Source organism: Ranitomeya variabilis, chromosome 3, assembly GCF_051348905.1.
Source record: "Ranitomeya variabilis isolate aRanVar5 chromosome 3, aRanVar5.hap1, whole genome shotgun sequence".
NCBI lineage: Eukaryota > Metazoa > Chordata > Amphibia > Anura > Dendrobatidae > Ranitomeya > Ranitomeya variabilis.
Window position 1 is genome coordinate 632851996 of NC_135234.1, and position 14909 is coordinate 632866904.

General features: G+C 45.0%; 1 protein-coding gene across 3 annotated transcripts in view; it reads left to right on the plus strand.

Moving 5' to 3' along the window:
• Positions 1-14909, plus strand: part of LOC143816750 (inactive dipeptidyl peptidase 10-like) — a 503885-nt gene that overhangs the window by 423604 nt on the left and 65372 nt on the right. For all 3 annotated transcript variants that reach the window (XR_013223993.1, XM_077297511.1, XM_077297512.1), the window contains exons 18-20: positions 3116-3214; positions 11396-11462; positions 13184-13378. Coding sequence is in view for 2 of the 3 variants with exons in the window: in XM_077297511.1 (XP_077153626.1) it covers positions 3116-3214; positions 11396-11462; positions 13184-13378 (361 nt within the window). In the remaining variant the exon portion in view is untranslated. The remainder of the gene's footprint in view (positions 1-3115; positions 3215-11395; positions 11463-13183; positions 13379-14909) is intronic.

Consider the following 14909-nt stretch of genomic DNA (forward strand, 5'->3'; position numbering starts at 1 on the left):
CAACAAGCCTAAAAGGCAGCATTTCTAGTGCAAGCAGAAGAGAAATATTAGAATTGAGGACTGTGGCCTGTGGGGCGTTGGCTGGGTATTTCCGCTTGCGTTCCAAAGACTGCATTATATACAACTGAATGCTGTGCTGGGACAAGGACATGGACGCTCTTGCTGATGGTGCTGCTTGACTGTGGGCCACAACAGGTGCAGGGCTAGAGGCATCTTCACATGCACGGTGTACTGGGGATTGGCATCTACTCAAAACAGTGGAAGAAGCAGTGGTGTGACCAGCACTCAGTGGTCCTGGAGCCTGGGGTTCGGCCCAAAAAGTCGGGGGCTTTGCTTGCATTTGCCTGATCATGCTGGTGGTGGTCAGGCTGGTTGTTTTGCTATCCCTGCTGATGCGGGCATGGCAGGTGCTGCAAATGGCCTGTTTGGGGTTATCGGCAGAGTCTTTAAAAAATAGCCAGACTCAGGAAGATCTCACAGGTGGAATGGCAACTTCACTCATGTTGGTGTTACGGGGAATGGATGCACACCTTCTGTCTGTGGCCACCACACTGCTTCTTCCTGCCTGTTGGGGGGATATGCCTCCTTCCCTATTTGTGCTGCTGTCCTCACTATGCATGTCCTCCTGCCAGGTTGGATCAGGCACTATGTCATCCAACACCTCGTCTTCCACATCCGCACCCTGCTCCTCCTCCTGACTTTCTGGCAATTGTGTCTCATCATCGTCCACTTCTTGTGACACTTTCCCACCATCGCCTTCGTGTGACAGGGGCTGGTCAAAGCTTTGGGCAGCTCTACATGCAATCTCATCTTTCCCCACTTCAAGTTGACCGGCAGAGATTTCTGAATCTTGAAATGGAAAACTGAACAGCTCTTCAGTGTGTCCAAGTGTGGGATCAGTTGTCTCAGGGCACTCGGCATGGTGGGAGGAATGAGGATCAGGGTGAGGAATATCCTGGCCACACTCACGGCTACTCAGACTTGACCGTGTGGAAGACAAGGTGGTGGTGGCTAAGTGACTGGAAGCATTATCCGCTATCCAACCAACAACCGTTTCACACTGCTCTGGCTTCAATAGTGGTGTGCTGCGGTCCCCTAGAAACTGGGACAGGAATGTCGAGCGAGAAGATGTGGGTCTTTGTTGTTGCCCACTTTCACCTTGCCCACGGCCTCTTCCTCTGGATGCACCATCAGCATCACGTCCACTTCCCCGTCCCTTGCCCCTTGCCTTAACCATTTTAAATGGACTACTGCACTATTTTAAATGCTCAACACAAATGTCTTTATTAGTAGTGAAATAATATATGATCAGTATGCCTGCAAATTTACGATTTTTCAAACCCAAACACCAGTCAGGCCTCAGCCTGACCTAACAGATTGTATTCAATTTTATTTTTAAAGTTAATTTATGCGAAATAGTGCTGTATAGAATTTGAGTATCACACAGCCAAAAAATAAGTACACAGGCCTCCAATGCCCAAACTTGGAGCACAGAGATATATGACGGCTGTAACGGAAATACCACACTGCCAAATCTGTGGCCTTTCAATTTTTTTATGCTAAATAGCGCTGTATAGAATTTGAGTATCACACAGCCAAAAAATAAGTACACCGGCCTCCAATGACCAAACTTGGAGCATGCAGATATATGAGGCCTTTTTCGGTGAATTTAAAACTCCAAAAAAAAAAAAGGGGCACAAGGGTAGCACACACAACTATGCTACGTATGCCCGACAAACTATCACTTTTCAACAGGCCTCAGTCTGACAGAACAGACTGTATATTTTTTTTTTTTGGGGGGGGGGGAAATTTGTGGAAAAAAATAATAAAAAAATAGGTATATAGACAGTAAATAAGCTGCAGCAGCAGGCAGTTATGGAGCTTTGGGAAGGATGCAGTGGGACCAATGGATGCACATACAGTGCCTGCAGACCTTGCACTGATGTGGATATGCTGTGCCCTGCCTACCTAGCGCTGCTATATCGGGACCCACGAATTAGCCCTAAACAGGACTGTTGGTTTCTCAGGAGTTGTGGATGTAAGAGTTGCAGACCTACACTAACTCTAAAACCATGATTCTGACCCTATCTCAGCAGCAGCTCTCCCTACTCTCGCTGAAACAGTAACAGAATGCGGCGAGCAGGGCGGCACCAGGTCTGTTATACTTGGGATGATGCTGTACGGCCCAGCCAATCACTGCACGACCACAACAAAGATGGGTGCGGTGTTTCATGGCCTGGCACACAATCCCTGCACCGTGATTGGGTCTCTAAAGTCTGCCAAAAACGTGGTGTGGAGACTGCAGTTACCGCCGAATAATCCCGGAAATGCTCGCTGCTCGGCGAGTACCCCGGCGTGTAACGAGTAGTGGCGAGCATGTTCGCTCATCACTATTTATATGTCTTTTCTTCTGAAGTGCAAACACTGCAGCAAGAAGTTGCCTAGAAGTCAATAGGAAAAGCATACAGTGAGATGCACTAAATGCAGTAAGATGCACTGCATACCGTGACTTTATTGCAACCTTCTAAATGCAGGATGGTCTAAATATGGCATTTTTACCATAGAAATTTATATAGAAAATATCTAGTGATGAGCGAATATACTCGTTGTTCGTAAATTTCATTTTTGTTGACGCAGCTGCATGATTTATGGCTGCTAGCCAGCCTGCGTGCATGTGGGGGTTGCCTGGCTGATAGGGAATCCCCACATGTATTCAAGCTGTCTATCAGCTGTAAATCATGCAGCTGAGGTGACTAAAACTAAATCTCCAAGCACTAACAAATACTCGGAGATCACCCGAGCAACGAGTATACTCGCTCATCACTAAAAATATCCTGAAAAACACTTTGTGGAAAAATTCTCCAGAAATTATTTGTAAAAAAAAATGCATATTTCATGATATTTGTCATTTTTTTCTAAGCCAAAAGAAACTGCAAAAAACACTTGTGAATGAAGCACAAGAGGGCTTTAAATATAAATTAATTGTTTGTGTATTTCCCACATTTACCATATGTAACACATGCTTATCATGGTAATAATATCACTTATATACTATCCACATGAGCAGCGTGTACTGTACACCATACAAGATCTCTGGTTATTTTTCATTTCATAGATTATCAAATGCTAGAAGACAATCAACTGCTGAAGACCTCCCTTTTTGATAAAGATATGCCAGAGACACTATACAGATCTATACATATTGATGATTATGGTAAGTATAATGCTTTGTTGATATTGTGGAAAATATGACAGCACCAATAAAAACTTGTTGAAAATTAAAATCAGTAGGTTTGCTCAGGACACATCAGTACCATGAAAGGGAATGTGTCAACTGAAACCAACCCTATTGCTCAAATCAAGTTTTTGCATAAAATGCATGTTTTAAAAATTGCTAATTTTATTTTTACAGATCACAATCTGTATTAAAATAGAACTCTTGCAATTTTCACACTGATCACCAGGGTTTTTTTTAGCCGCTATAAACAGATCCCGACCCTATCCACTGAATTGAAGCATCTAATGAGTGTGTGCATAGGTCATTGTGAAGGGAGGGGGAGCATGGTCAGCTCTCACATCACCTGCTGTGATTGGTGGATTATTGTCATGTCGGACGCTGTTCACACTAGGGCATCCGACAGACAGCGGTAATTCCTCATTCGTCCACTATATGTTCAGTGGCGCCAGCTAGATTGATCCAGATTGTCCGGGGTTAATCTGGCTGGTACTCGGGTTGGAGGCTTAGTCACGCCCATTGCCTTTAAATAGTTTTGCTGGGCTTTGGGCGTCGCCGATTATAGCTTGTGTCTTGTGCCTGGTGATCTCGGTCTGGAGTGGTGGTCTAGGAGAGGAAATATCGTATCTGGTGGTGTAATATCCTTCGTTATATTTCTCCTTCCTATATTTGTATTGTTTTGCCCTGTGCACATTATAGTGTTTTCCTGTGTGTCTGCGGCGTGGTGCATTTTTTAGTTTTCCCTGTCTGTGCTTTCTGTAGGGGTTGGTGAGAGGTCTTATCACTGGGTGGCAGATGGAGGTTTCAGCTTAGTACTGAAACAGGAGTCAGGGTCAGGCCTGGCGGCCCAGACATGCACACCTTCAGTGTAAACTCTGGGAGAGGGACAGACAGGGTTTCCCTAGTTTGAGGGATATTGCAGGGGCCCGGGTAATCAGCTGTAGTCTACCCAGTACCCCCGTGACATTATAATCGGCCATATTTTTTGTATTCCATGGATCCCATGACTTCCATAACCCGCCAGTTGGAGGCGCTGTCCCTGCAGGTCACTGAGCTGAAGGGGACAGTTCAGCAACAGGGTCTAGTAGTATCTAATGTGCAAGCTGAATCTGCAGGCAGAGTTGCTGAGCCAAAGTTTCCTTTACCTGAAAGGTTTGCTGGGGAACGCAGTAAATTTGTTACTTTTCGTGAATCTTGTAAACTATATTTTCGTATGCGCCCGATCTCCTCAGGTAATGAGGTTCAGCGTGTGGGCCTGGTGTTGTCATTACTGAACGGGGATCCTCAAGCATGGGTGTTTTCTTTACCATCTGATTTTGCTGCATATAACTCAGTGGAGAGTTTTTTTTCTGCTCTTGGACTCATTTATGAGGATCCTGACAGAATGGGTCTAGCAGAATCTAAAATTCACGCTATCCGCCAGGGGGAACGTATGACGGAGGATTACTGTTCTGAACTTCGCCGCTGGACGGTAGATACACAGTGGAATGATCCTGCGCTGCGGAGTCAGTTTGTTCATGGGGTTTCAGGAAAGGTTAAAAAAGCCCTTCTGATGTACGAGACTCCTGCTTCTCTAGAATCCACTATGAGTCTTGTTATCCGCATTGATCACCGTCTGCGTCAGGGGGTGCAAGAGACGCCGCCTATGGGAGAGAGCGTAGGTGCACGTGAGGTTGCTGCAGGTGAGCCCACGGAGCCTATGCAAATCGCAGGGGTGTCACATGTGAAGCATCGTGCCCCTTTGCTCAGGAAGCAGAGAGCCTGCTTTTGCTGTGGTAAAACTGGTCATTATGTTAATACTTGTCCTCTGCTATCTAAGAAAAGCGCAACAGCGGAAAAACTATTAAGCTCAGAGGGTGTGGAGGAGGCCAATCTGAACTTATGCATATCCTCCATTGTGGTTTCTCAATGCATGCTCCCTGCCAAAGTTATGGTCGCTGGCAGAGAGCTGCCAATCACTGTGTTTGTGGATAGTGGTTCTGCCACTAATCTTATTGATGAGGAGTTTGCGCGCACAGCCGGTTTCAGGATCGAAAAACTGCCTCATCCTATCCGGGTGGTCACCATCAATGCCGCTCCTCTCCCACAGGGGGAGATTACTGAGTTTGTGGCTGAGGTTAAACTCCACATTGGGGTCCTACATTCGGAGCAAGTTACATGTAGGGTGCTCAGTAATCTGCCTGCACAAATGGTTCTGGGTTTTCCATGGTTGGCTATGCACAACCCGGTGATTGACTGGAAAACCCAGGACATCATCCAGTGGAGCGGATTCTGCCAGGAGAATTGCCTGGCCACGTGTGTGTCCGCTGTGACTCCTAGTATTCCTGAGTCTCTGCTGGATTTCGCAGATGTGTTTTCTGAGAAGGGTTGTTCAAAATTGCCACCACATCGTCCCTATGACTGCACTATTAGGTTAAAACCAGGGGCCAAATTGCCGAAAGCTAGGATGTTTAACATCTCTGGTCCTGAGAGGCAAGCCTTAAAAGACTACATCGCTGAGAGTCTGAGCAAAGGGCACATCAGGCCTTCGTCCTCGCCTGTGGCAGCAGGGTTCTTCTTCGTTAAGAAGAAAGATGGCGGTTTACGCCCGTGTCTGGATTTCAGGGAGTTAAACCAGATTACGGTTCGTGACCCATACCCTATGCCACTGATACCCGATCTGTTCAATCAGGTGGCTGGTGCTAGGTGGTTCTCTAAGCTTGACCTCAGGGGGGCATACAACCTCATAAGAGTCCGTCAAGGGGATGAGTGGAAAACGGCTTTTAATACTCCTGAGGGTCATTTTGAAAATCTGGTGATGCCATTTGGTTTGACAAATGCGCCTGCTGTATTTCAACATTTCATAAACGATGTGTTCTCTCATGTCCTGGGAAAATTCGTTATTGTGTACCTTGATGACATTCTCATCTATTCATGCGACCGTGATACTCATTTAGAGCATGTTAGGCAGGTGTTACAGCTACTCAGAGAGAATAAGCTCTATGCTAAATTGGAGAAATGTGTATTTTCGGTTCAGGAGTTGCCTTTCTTGGGTTATATTGTGTCCGCTTCTGGGTTTAAAATGGACGCCGCTAAGGTGCAAGCTGTGCTGCGTTGGGAACGGCCTGATAACCTAAAAGCGCTCCAGCGGTTCCTTGGGTTTTCTAACTATTATAGAAAGTTTATCAAAAGCTTTTCTACCATTGCTAAACCGCTCACTGACATGACAAAAAAAGGTACCTATTACTCCGCCTGGTCTGAGCCTGCTGTGTGCGCATTCGAGTTTCTGAAGAACAGTTTTGCTTCAGCTCCCATTCTGGTGCAACCGGATGTATCGAAACCATTTACCATGGAAGTCGATGCGTCTGAGGTTGGAGTGGGGGCGGTGCTGTCTCAAGGCTCATCCTTGAGCGAGTTGCATCCATGCGCCTATTTCTCCAAGAAACTGTCGCCCGCCGAACGTAACTACGATATCGGCAACAGGGAGTTGTTGGCTATCAAGGTGGCTTTTGAGGAATGGCGACACTTTTTGGAGGGGTCGGTTCACCAGGTTACTGTTATTACCGACCATAAGAATTTGCTTTATTTGGAGTCAGCCAAGCGTCTGTCCCCCAGGCAGGCTCGCTGGGTATTGTTTTTCATGCGGTTCAACTTTTTTGTTACTTACCGACCTGGGTCTAAGAACACTAAGGCGGATGCTTTGTCCAGGTGTTTTCCGGGGGGAGAACCTTGGGAAGAACCGGTACCCATCCTCCAAAAAGGTGTAGTGGTCTCGGCTCTCACGACTGAGGTTGAGGCTGAGATTGCCGAGGCTCAGGAGGAAGTACCACCAGAACTTCCCGTTAACAAATCGTTTGTACCGCTCCATCTTCGCCTAAAGATATTGGCAGAGCATCATGATGCTGTCCTGGCTGGTCACCCAGGGGTTAGGGGTACTTTGGAGTTGGTGTCACGTCGGTTTTGGTGGCCCAAAATCCGACAGGACGTGGTCTCATACGTGTCAGCATGCACCACGTGCGCTAGGGCTAAGACGCCCCGCTCCCATCCTGCTGGCACACTACTTCCTCTCGAGGTACCCAGTAGGCCATGGATGGAGATCTCCATGGATTTTATCACGGACTTGCCCTCATCAGCTGGGAACACGGTCATCTTGGTGATTGTTGATCGGTTCTCAAAAATGTCGCACTTTGTGTCTTTGCCTTAGTTGCCTAACGCTAAGACTCTGGCTCAGGTATTTGTGCAGGAGGTGGTCAGACTTCACGGGGTCCCGTCTGACATCATGTCTGATAGGGGTACTCAGTTTGTGGCAAAATTTTGGAAAGCATTTTGCTCATGGCTGGGGATCAAGTTGTCACATTCTTCGGCATTTCATCCTCAGTCAAATGGTCAGACCGAGCGTATGAATCAAAATTTGGAGCAGTACTTACGCTGTTTTGTTTCTGACAACCAGGAGGAGTGGTCGACGTTCCTTCCTTTGGCTGAGCTTGCCATAAATAATCACCGCCAGGAATCTTCTGGTGAGTCATCCTCAATTTTGTACTTTGAGTCAGGGGGGCTCTTCCGGCGTCCCGGAGGAGGACCTGTTAGGAGCACAACTGTCTTCCGTCTGGAGGAAAGTAAAACAGCGCCTGTTGAGCATGGGTGCAAGGTACAAATGTGTGGCTGACAGTAGACGTGTGCCAGGTCCGGACCTGAGTGTGGGTGACTGGGTGTGGTTGTCCACAAAAAACATAAGACTCAAAATACCATCCCTTAAATTGGGTCCTAGGTTTATTGGTCCGTTTAGGGTCGCCGCCATCATTAACCCGGTTGCCTACCGATTGGAGCTCCCTACGGTATATAAGATTCACAACGTGTTCCACAGATCATTATTAAAAAAGGTGGTGGGTTCTGTGGACGCTGCGCCGATGCCTCCTCCAGTCTTGGTGGATGGCAGTTTAGAGTTTGAAGTCTCCAAGGTGGTTGACTCTCGAGTGGTGCGCCGCACGTTACAGTACCTGGTACATTGGCGTGGTTATGGGCCGGAGGAGAGGTCTTGGGTACCAGCCTCGGATATACATGCGGACCGGCTGGTCAGTATGTTTCACCGCCGCCATCCGGACAAGCCGGGTCCTATAAGTCGTGAGGGCCCTGGGGTCCCTCGTAGAAGGCGGGGTACTGTCATGTCGGACGCTGTTCACACTAGGGCGTCCGACAGACAGCGGTAATTCCTCATTCGTCCACTATATGCTCAGTGGCGCCGGCTAGATTGATCCAGATTGTCCGGGGTTAATCTGGCTGGTACTCGGGTTGGAGGCTTAGTCACGCCCATTGCCTTTAAATAGTTTTGCTGGGCTTTGGGCATCGCCGATTATAGCTTGTGTCTTGTGCCTGGTGATCTCGGTCTGGAGTGGTGGTCCAGGAGAGGAAATATCGTATCTGGTGGTGTATTATCCTTCGTTATATTTCTGCTTCCTATATTTGTATTGTTTTGCCCTGTGCACATTATAGTGTTTTCCTGTGTGTCTGCGGCGTGGTACGTTTTTTAGTTTTCCCTGTCTGTGCTTTCTGTAGGGGTTGGTGAGAGGTCTTATCACTGGGTGGCGGGTCGAGGTTTCAGCTTAGTACTGAAACAGGAGTCAGGGTCAGGCCTGGCGGCCCAGACATGCACACCTTCAGTGTAAACTCTGGGAGAGGGACAGACAGGGTTTCCCTAGTTTGAGGGATATTGCAGGGGCCCGGGTAATCAGCTGTAGTCTACCCAGTACCCCCGTGACAATTATGTGTTATCGCTGTGTATAGAGGTGTTACCTGTCATTGTAATCTTGCTTTTGATGATATGGAGACTTGTTGAGAAGACAGGAAATACAAGTCTAAAAAAGCCTTAGCGGTCACTTAAAAATTGCAAGATCATGAATGTTTTTTTTGCAAAATACATGTAACACAAAACCTGAATTAAACAATAGGTCATTTTCTGATGACACGTTCCCTTTAACATACAGTATATTATCATTAAATAACTTTTTGAATGTACAGGTGCTTCTCACAAAATTAGAATATCATCAAAAAGTTAATTTATTTCAGTTCTTCAATACAAAAAGTGAAACTCATATATTATATATAGTCATTACAAACAGAGTGATCTATTTCAAGTGTTTATTTCTGTTAATGTTGATGATTATGGCTTACAGCCAATGAAAACCCATAAGTCATTTTCTCAGTAACTTAGAATACTTTATAACACAAGCTTGAAAAATGATTTTCAAATCCGAAATGTTGACCTACTGAAATGTATGTGCAGTAAATGCACTCAAGTCCTGCTGGAGAATGAAATTTTCATCTCCAAAAAGCTTGTCTGCAGAGGGAAGCATGAAATGCTCTAAAATTTCCTGGTAGACGGTTGCGATGACTTTGGTCTTGATAGAACACAGTGGACCTACACCAGCGGATGACATGGCTCCCGAAATCATCACTGATTGTGGAAACATCACACAAGACCTTAAGCAGCTTGGATTTTGTGCCTCTCCACTCTTCCTCCAGACTCTGGGAACTAGGGTCTAGTGTGAAGTTTCCATAATCAGTGATGGTTTGGGGAGCCATGTCATCTGCTGGTGTATGTCCACTGTGTTTTATCAAGACTAAAGTCAGCGCAGCCGTCTACCAGGAAATTTTAGAGCACTTCAAGCTTCCCTCTGCTGACAAGCTTTTTGGAGATGGAAATTTCATTCTCCAGCAGAACTTGGCACCTGTCCACACTGCCAAAAGTACCAATACCTGGTTTAAAAACAACAGTATCACTGTGCTTGATTGGAGAGCAAACTCACCTGACCTTAACCCCATAGAGAATCTATGGGGCATTGTCAAGAGGAATATCAGACACCAGACCCAACAATGCAGACGAGCTTAAAGGTACCTTCACACGAAACGACTTTGTAACGATATCGCTAGCGATCCGTGACGTTGCAGCGTCCTCGCTAGCGATATCGTTTAGTTTGACACGCAGCAGCGATCAGGATCCTGCTGTGATGTCGCTGGTCGCTGAATAAAGTCCAGAACTTTATTTGGTCGTCCGATCGCCGTGTATCGTTGTGTTTGAAAGCAAAAGCAACAATACCAGCGATGTTTTACACTGGTAACCAGGGTAAACATCGGGTTACCAAGCGCAGGGCCGCGCTTAGTAACCCGATGTTTACCCTGGTTACCAGCGTAAAAGTAAAAAAAACAAACAGTACATACTCACCTGCGCGTCCCCCAGCGTCTGCTTCCTGACACTTACTGAGCGCCGGCCCTAAAGTGAAAGTGAAAGCACAGCGGTGACGTCACCGCTGTGCTGTTAGGGCCGGAGCTCAGTCAGTGTCAGGAAGCAGACGCTGGGGGACGCGCAGGTGAGTATGTACTGTTTGTTTTTTTACTTTTACGCTGGTAACCAGGGTAAACATCGGGTTACTAAGCGCGGCCCTGCGCTTAGCAACCCGATGTTTACCCTGGTTACCCGGGGACCTCGGCATCGTTGGTCGCTGGAGAGCGGTCTGTGTGACAGCTCTCCAGCGATCAAACAGCGACGCTGCAGCGATCAACATCGTTGTCGCTATCGCTGCAGCATCGCTTCGTGTGAAGGTACCTTAAGGCTGCTATCAAAGCAACCTGGGCTTCCATAACACCTCAGTAGTGCCACAGGCTGATCGCTTCCATGCTACGCCGTACTGATGCAGTAACTAATGCAAAAGGAGCTCCGACCAAGTATTGAGTGCATTTACTGAACATACATTTCAGTAGGCCAACATTTCAGATTTTAAAATGATTTTTGAAGCTGGTGTTATAAAGTATTCTAATTTACTGAGGTAATGACTTATGGGTTTTCATTGGCTTTAAGCCATAATCATAAACATTAACAGAAATAAACACTTGAAATAGATCACTCTGTTTGTAATGACTATATAATATATGAGTTTCACTTTTTTTACTGAATAACTGAAATAAATTAACTTTTTGATGACATTCTAATTTTGTCAAAGCACCTGTATTTAGATTAGATATCATGCATATAGTTATATCATAAACAAGGCCAGCACCAGTGCTCCAATATCACAGTGTGCCTCGTTTTACAGTCTCGTGAGAGCAGACACATTTTCTAGGCACCAGTAAATCTCCTCTACTATATGCAAAAGGTTCCCATCATTTCCATCCTTTCCTGTCTTCCAGATCTTCCTGTTCGTCTGACTGTCCCATCAGGATACCAAGATTCAGAATACCCTTTGATCCTCTGGCTGTAAGTAACATTAGCAATGGCTAAGGTGCTCCACTTACCGACCAAAGTATTGAAAGGTTGTACTGTATGTTGAGGTATGTTCTGCACAAGTAATGGAAGTGATTTGCATTGACAGCGAAAAGTCTTTTATATTTGTATTTTATTGCAGCCCTTAAGTACGAGTTGTACTTTTGTATGACATCATTCGGTTTATGATGCACTGGAAAGCAGGGGAAAAAAATCCAAGTGTTTTTTATTGATAACATTTTGGGGTAGATACGATGTTTTGATTGCCTCTTACTGCATTTTATTGCAATGTTGCGGCGATCAAAAATACGTAATTCTAGTTATTCGATTTTTTTTCTCTTTACCAATCAGATTAATTTATTTTCTATTTTGATAGTTCGGCTTTTGCGAATGCAGCAATACCAATTTTTTTTTTATTTTAATTTTGCATTTTCAGATTTTTTAAAACATTTTTTTTTACTTTTTACTGTATTCAATAGTCCCCTAAGTAGTGTTGAGCATTCCGATACTGCAAGTATCGGGTATCGGCCGATATTTGCTGTATCGGAATTTCCGATACCGAGATCCGATACTTTTGTGGTATCGGGTATCGCAACAACATTAATGTAATAATGTGTAAAAGAGAGAATTAAAATAAAAAATATTGCTATACTCACCTCTCCGACGCAGCCTGGACCTCAGCGAGGGAACCGGCAGCGTTGTTTGTTTAAATTTCGCGCTTTTACTTGGTTACGTGAAGTCCCGGCTTGTGATTGGTCAGGGCGGCCATGTTGCCGGGACGCGGACCAATCACAGCAAGCCGTGACGAAATTACGTCACGGCTTGCTGTGATTGGTCCGCGTCCCGGCAACATGGCCGCCATTAACCAATCACAAGCCGTGACGTCACGGGAGGCTGGACATGCGCGTATTTTAAAAAGCGCGCGTGTCCAGCCTCCCGTGACGTCACGGCTTGTGATTGGTCCGCGTCCCGGCAACATGGCCGCCATTAACCAATCACAAGCCGTGACGTCACGGGAGGCTGGACACGCGCGCTTTTTAAAATACGCGCATGTCCAGCCTCCCGTGACGTCACGGCTTGTGATTGGTTAATGGCGGCCATGTTGCCGGGACGCGGACCAATCACAGCAAGCCGTGACGTAATTTCGTCACGGCTTGCTGTGATTGGTCCGCGTCCCGGCAACATGGCCGCCCTGACCAATCACAAGCCGGGACTTCACGTAACCAAGTAAAAGCGCGAATTTTAAACAAACAACGCTGCCGGTTCCCTCGCTGAGGTCCAGGCTGCGTCGGACAGGTGAGTATAAAAATATTTTTTATTTTAATTCTTTATTTTACACATTTATATGGATCCCAGGGTCTGAAGGAGAGTTTCCTCTCCTTCAGACCCTGGGAACCATCAGGAATACCGTCCGATACTTGAGTCCCATTGACTTGTATTGGTATCGGGTATCGGTATCGGATTGGATCCGATACTTTGCCGGTATCGGCCGATACTTTCCGATACCGATACTTTCAAGTATCGGACGGTATCGCTCAACACTACCCCTAAGGGGACTTGCAGCTTCGATTGCTCATGCTATACATAGCACTGCATCTGCACGACTACCTATAAAAGAAATCAAGCGCTAGACCGTTCTTGGCAGAAAATATAAACAATTATTTGTTGTTTTCAAACTGTAACAAGACACATTTCCCACATTTCCCCCCTTGCAGACCAGAAGCTCCAGGGACACAGCAGGTCACAGAGGAGTTCTCACTAGGATGGCAGTCGGTGCTCGTCAGCTCATTCAATATAATCGTTGCCCATTTTGATGGCCGAGGATCAAAAAACCAAGGACTGAATATACTTCATGAAACAGACAAGAAACTTGGTTCTGTTGATGCTAAAGATTACATTCCGGTGGTGCAGTATGTCTGCTTTATACTCACTATTTGATTTAGCAAGACTGTCTTGATTTTAAGGGCATGTGTCGGCAGAACATTTATTTATTTTACTCATTTATATAGCGCCATTATTTCCATAGCTCTTTATAGACATTATCGGCACTCTCACCATTGGGGCTCACAATCTAACATGACTTATTGTTTAAATGAAGTTTTTATTAGAATTGCATTTGTTAAAGCAATTTGGTAATTTTTTTTGTTTTTCATATCACGACGATCAGTGTTAAAAATATTAGAAATCTTGCAAATTTTCACATTTGCCGCTGGGGCTATTTTAGAATCCTTCTTCATATTCTTTCAGGAAATCCACATGTACCTTAGCAGGAATAGACAGACTCGGACCTTATATTTTGTAATGAAGAATCTAGTGAGCGTGTGCAAAGGTCATTGAGAAGGGAAGGGGATCAGGGTCAGCTCTGATATCACCTATTTTCAATGGTGGATCTTGTGTTATCAGCTCTATAGAGGCGTTACTGATCTTTGTAATCCTGCCTGCGATGATAGACTTCTGAAAAGTTATCAATATAGAACAGGAAGTTTGAGTATAAAATTATCTGCAAAGACCAATATATATTTGCACTTATATAATTTTGCGATACATATTGTGATAAAATAAATGACATACTCAATAACTTCATTTAAACAATTGGTCATTATCCTTTAATTGACTGTTCTAGATTTACTGCCATGGCATATCATATTAGCTAATATTATCCTACTGTAATCTGTTTTATTTATTTTACGCTCTTATACAGCACCATTAATTCCGCAGCGCTTTACAGACATCATCATCACTGTCCCCATTGGGACTCACAATCTAAATTCAGTATGTCTTTGGAGTATGAGAGGAAATCCCTGTAAAGGCTAATTATAAAACCTTATTTAAACTACAGCAATGTTGAGAAATAAGAGAAATTGTGATGAATTTAGATTTAAAGGGAACCTGTTACTCAATTTATACTGCTTGAGTCATGGGCAGCATGATTCAGAGCCCGGCTGCACGGTTACAGCTAGGTATTTTTACTGTGAAACACTCCAGTGCTTCAGAGAAAGCATAGTTTGAAACACTGGCTAAGGACTATACTATAGGAAGATACAGTGGGTGACAAGGGCCCACCAGTAGTATTGACTGCGGGGCCTACTGATCAGCTACATGCAAATATAACATTACCCTCCTTCACAAGTCTGCCTATGCTTCTATACACTATGTTCCAAATTATTATGCAAATTACATTTTTATCAGATTTTCCTAAATGGTGCAAATGACAGTCAGTCTAATAAAAGTCATCACCCGTTAGATTATACATCGAATTTTATTGAAGAAACCTCCCAATGATAACAGTATAATCTCCAAAATGAATAAAAATTCAAAATGCACTGTTCCAAATTATTATGCACAGTAGAATTTCTAAACATTTGATATGTTTTAAAGAACTGAAAATGCTCATTTGTGGAATTTGCAGCATTAGGAGGTCACATTCACTGGACAAAAAAG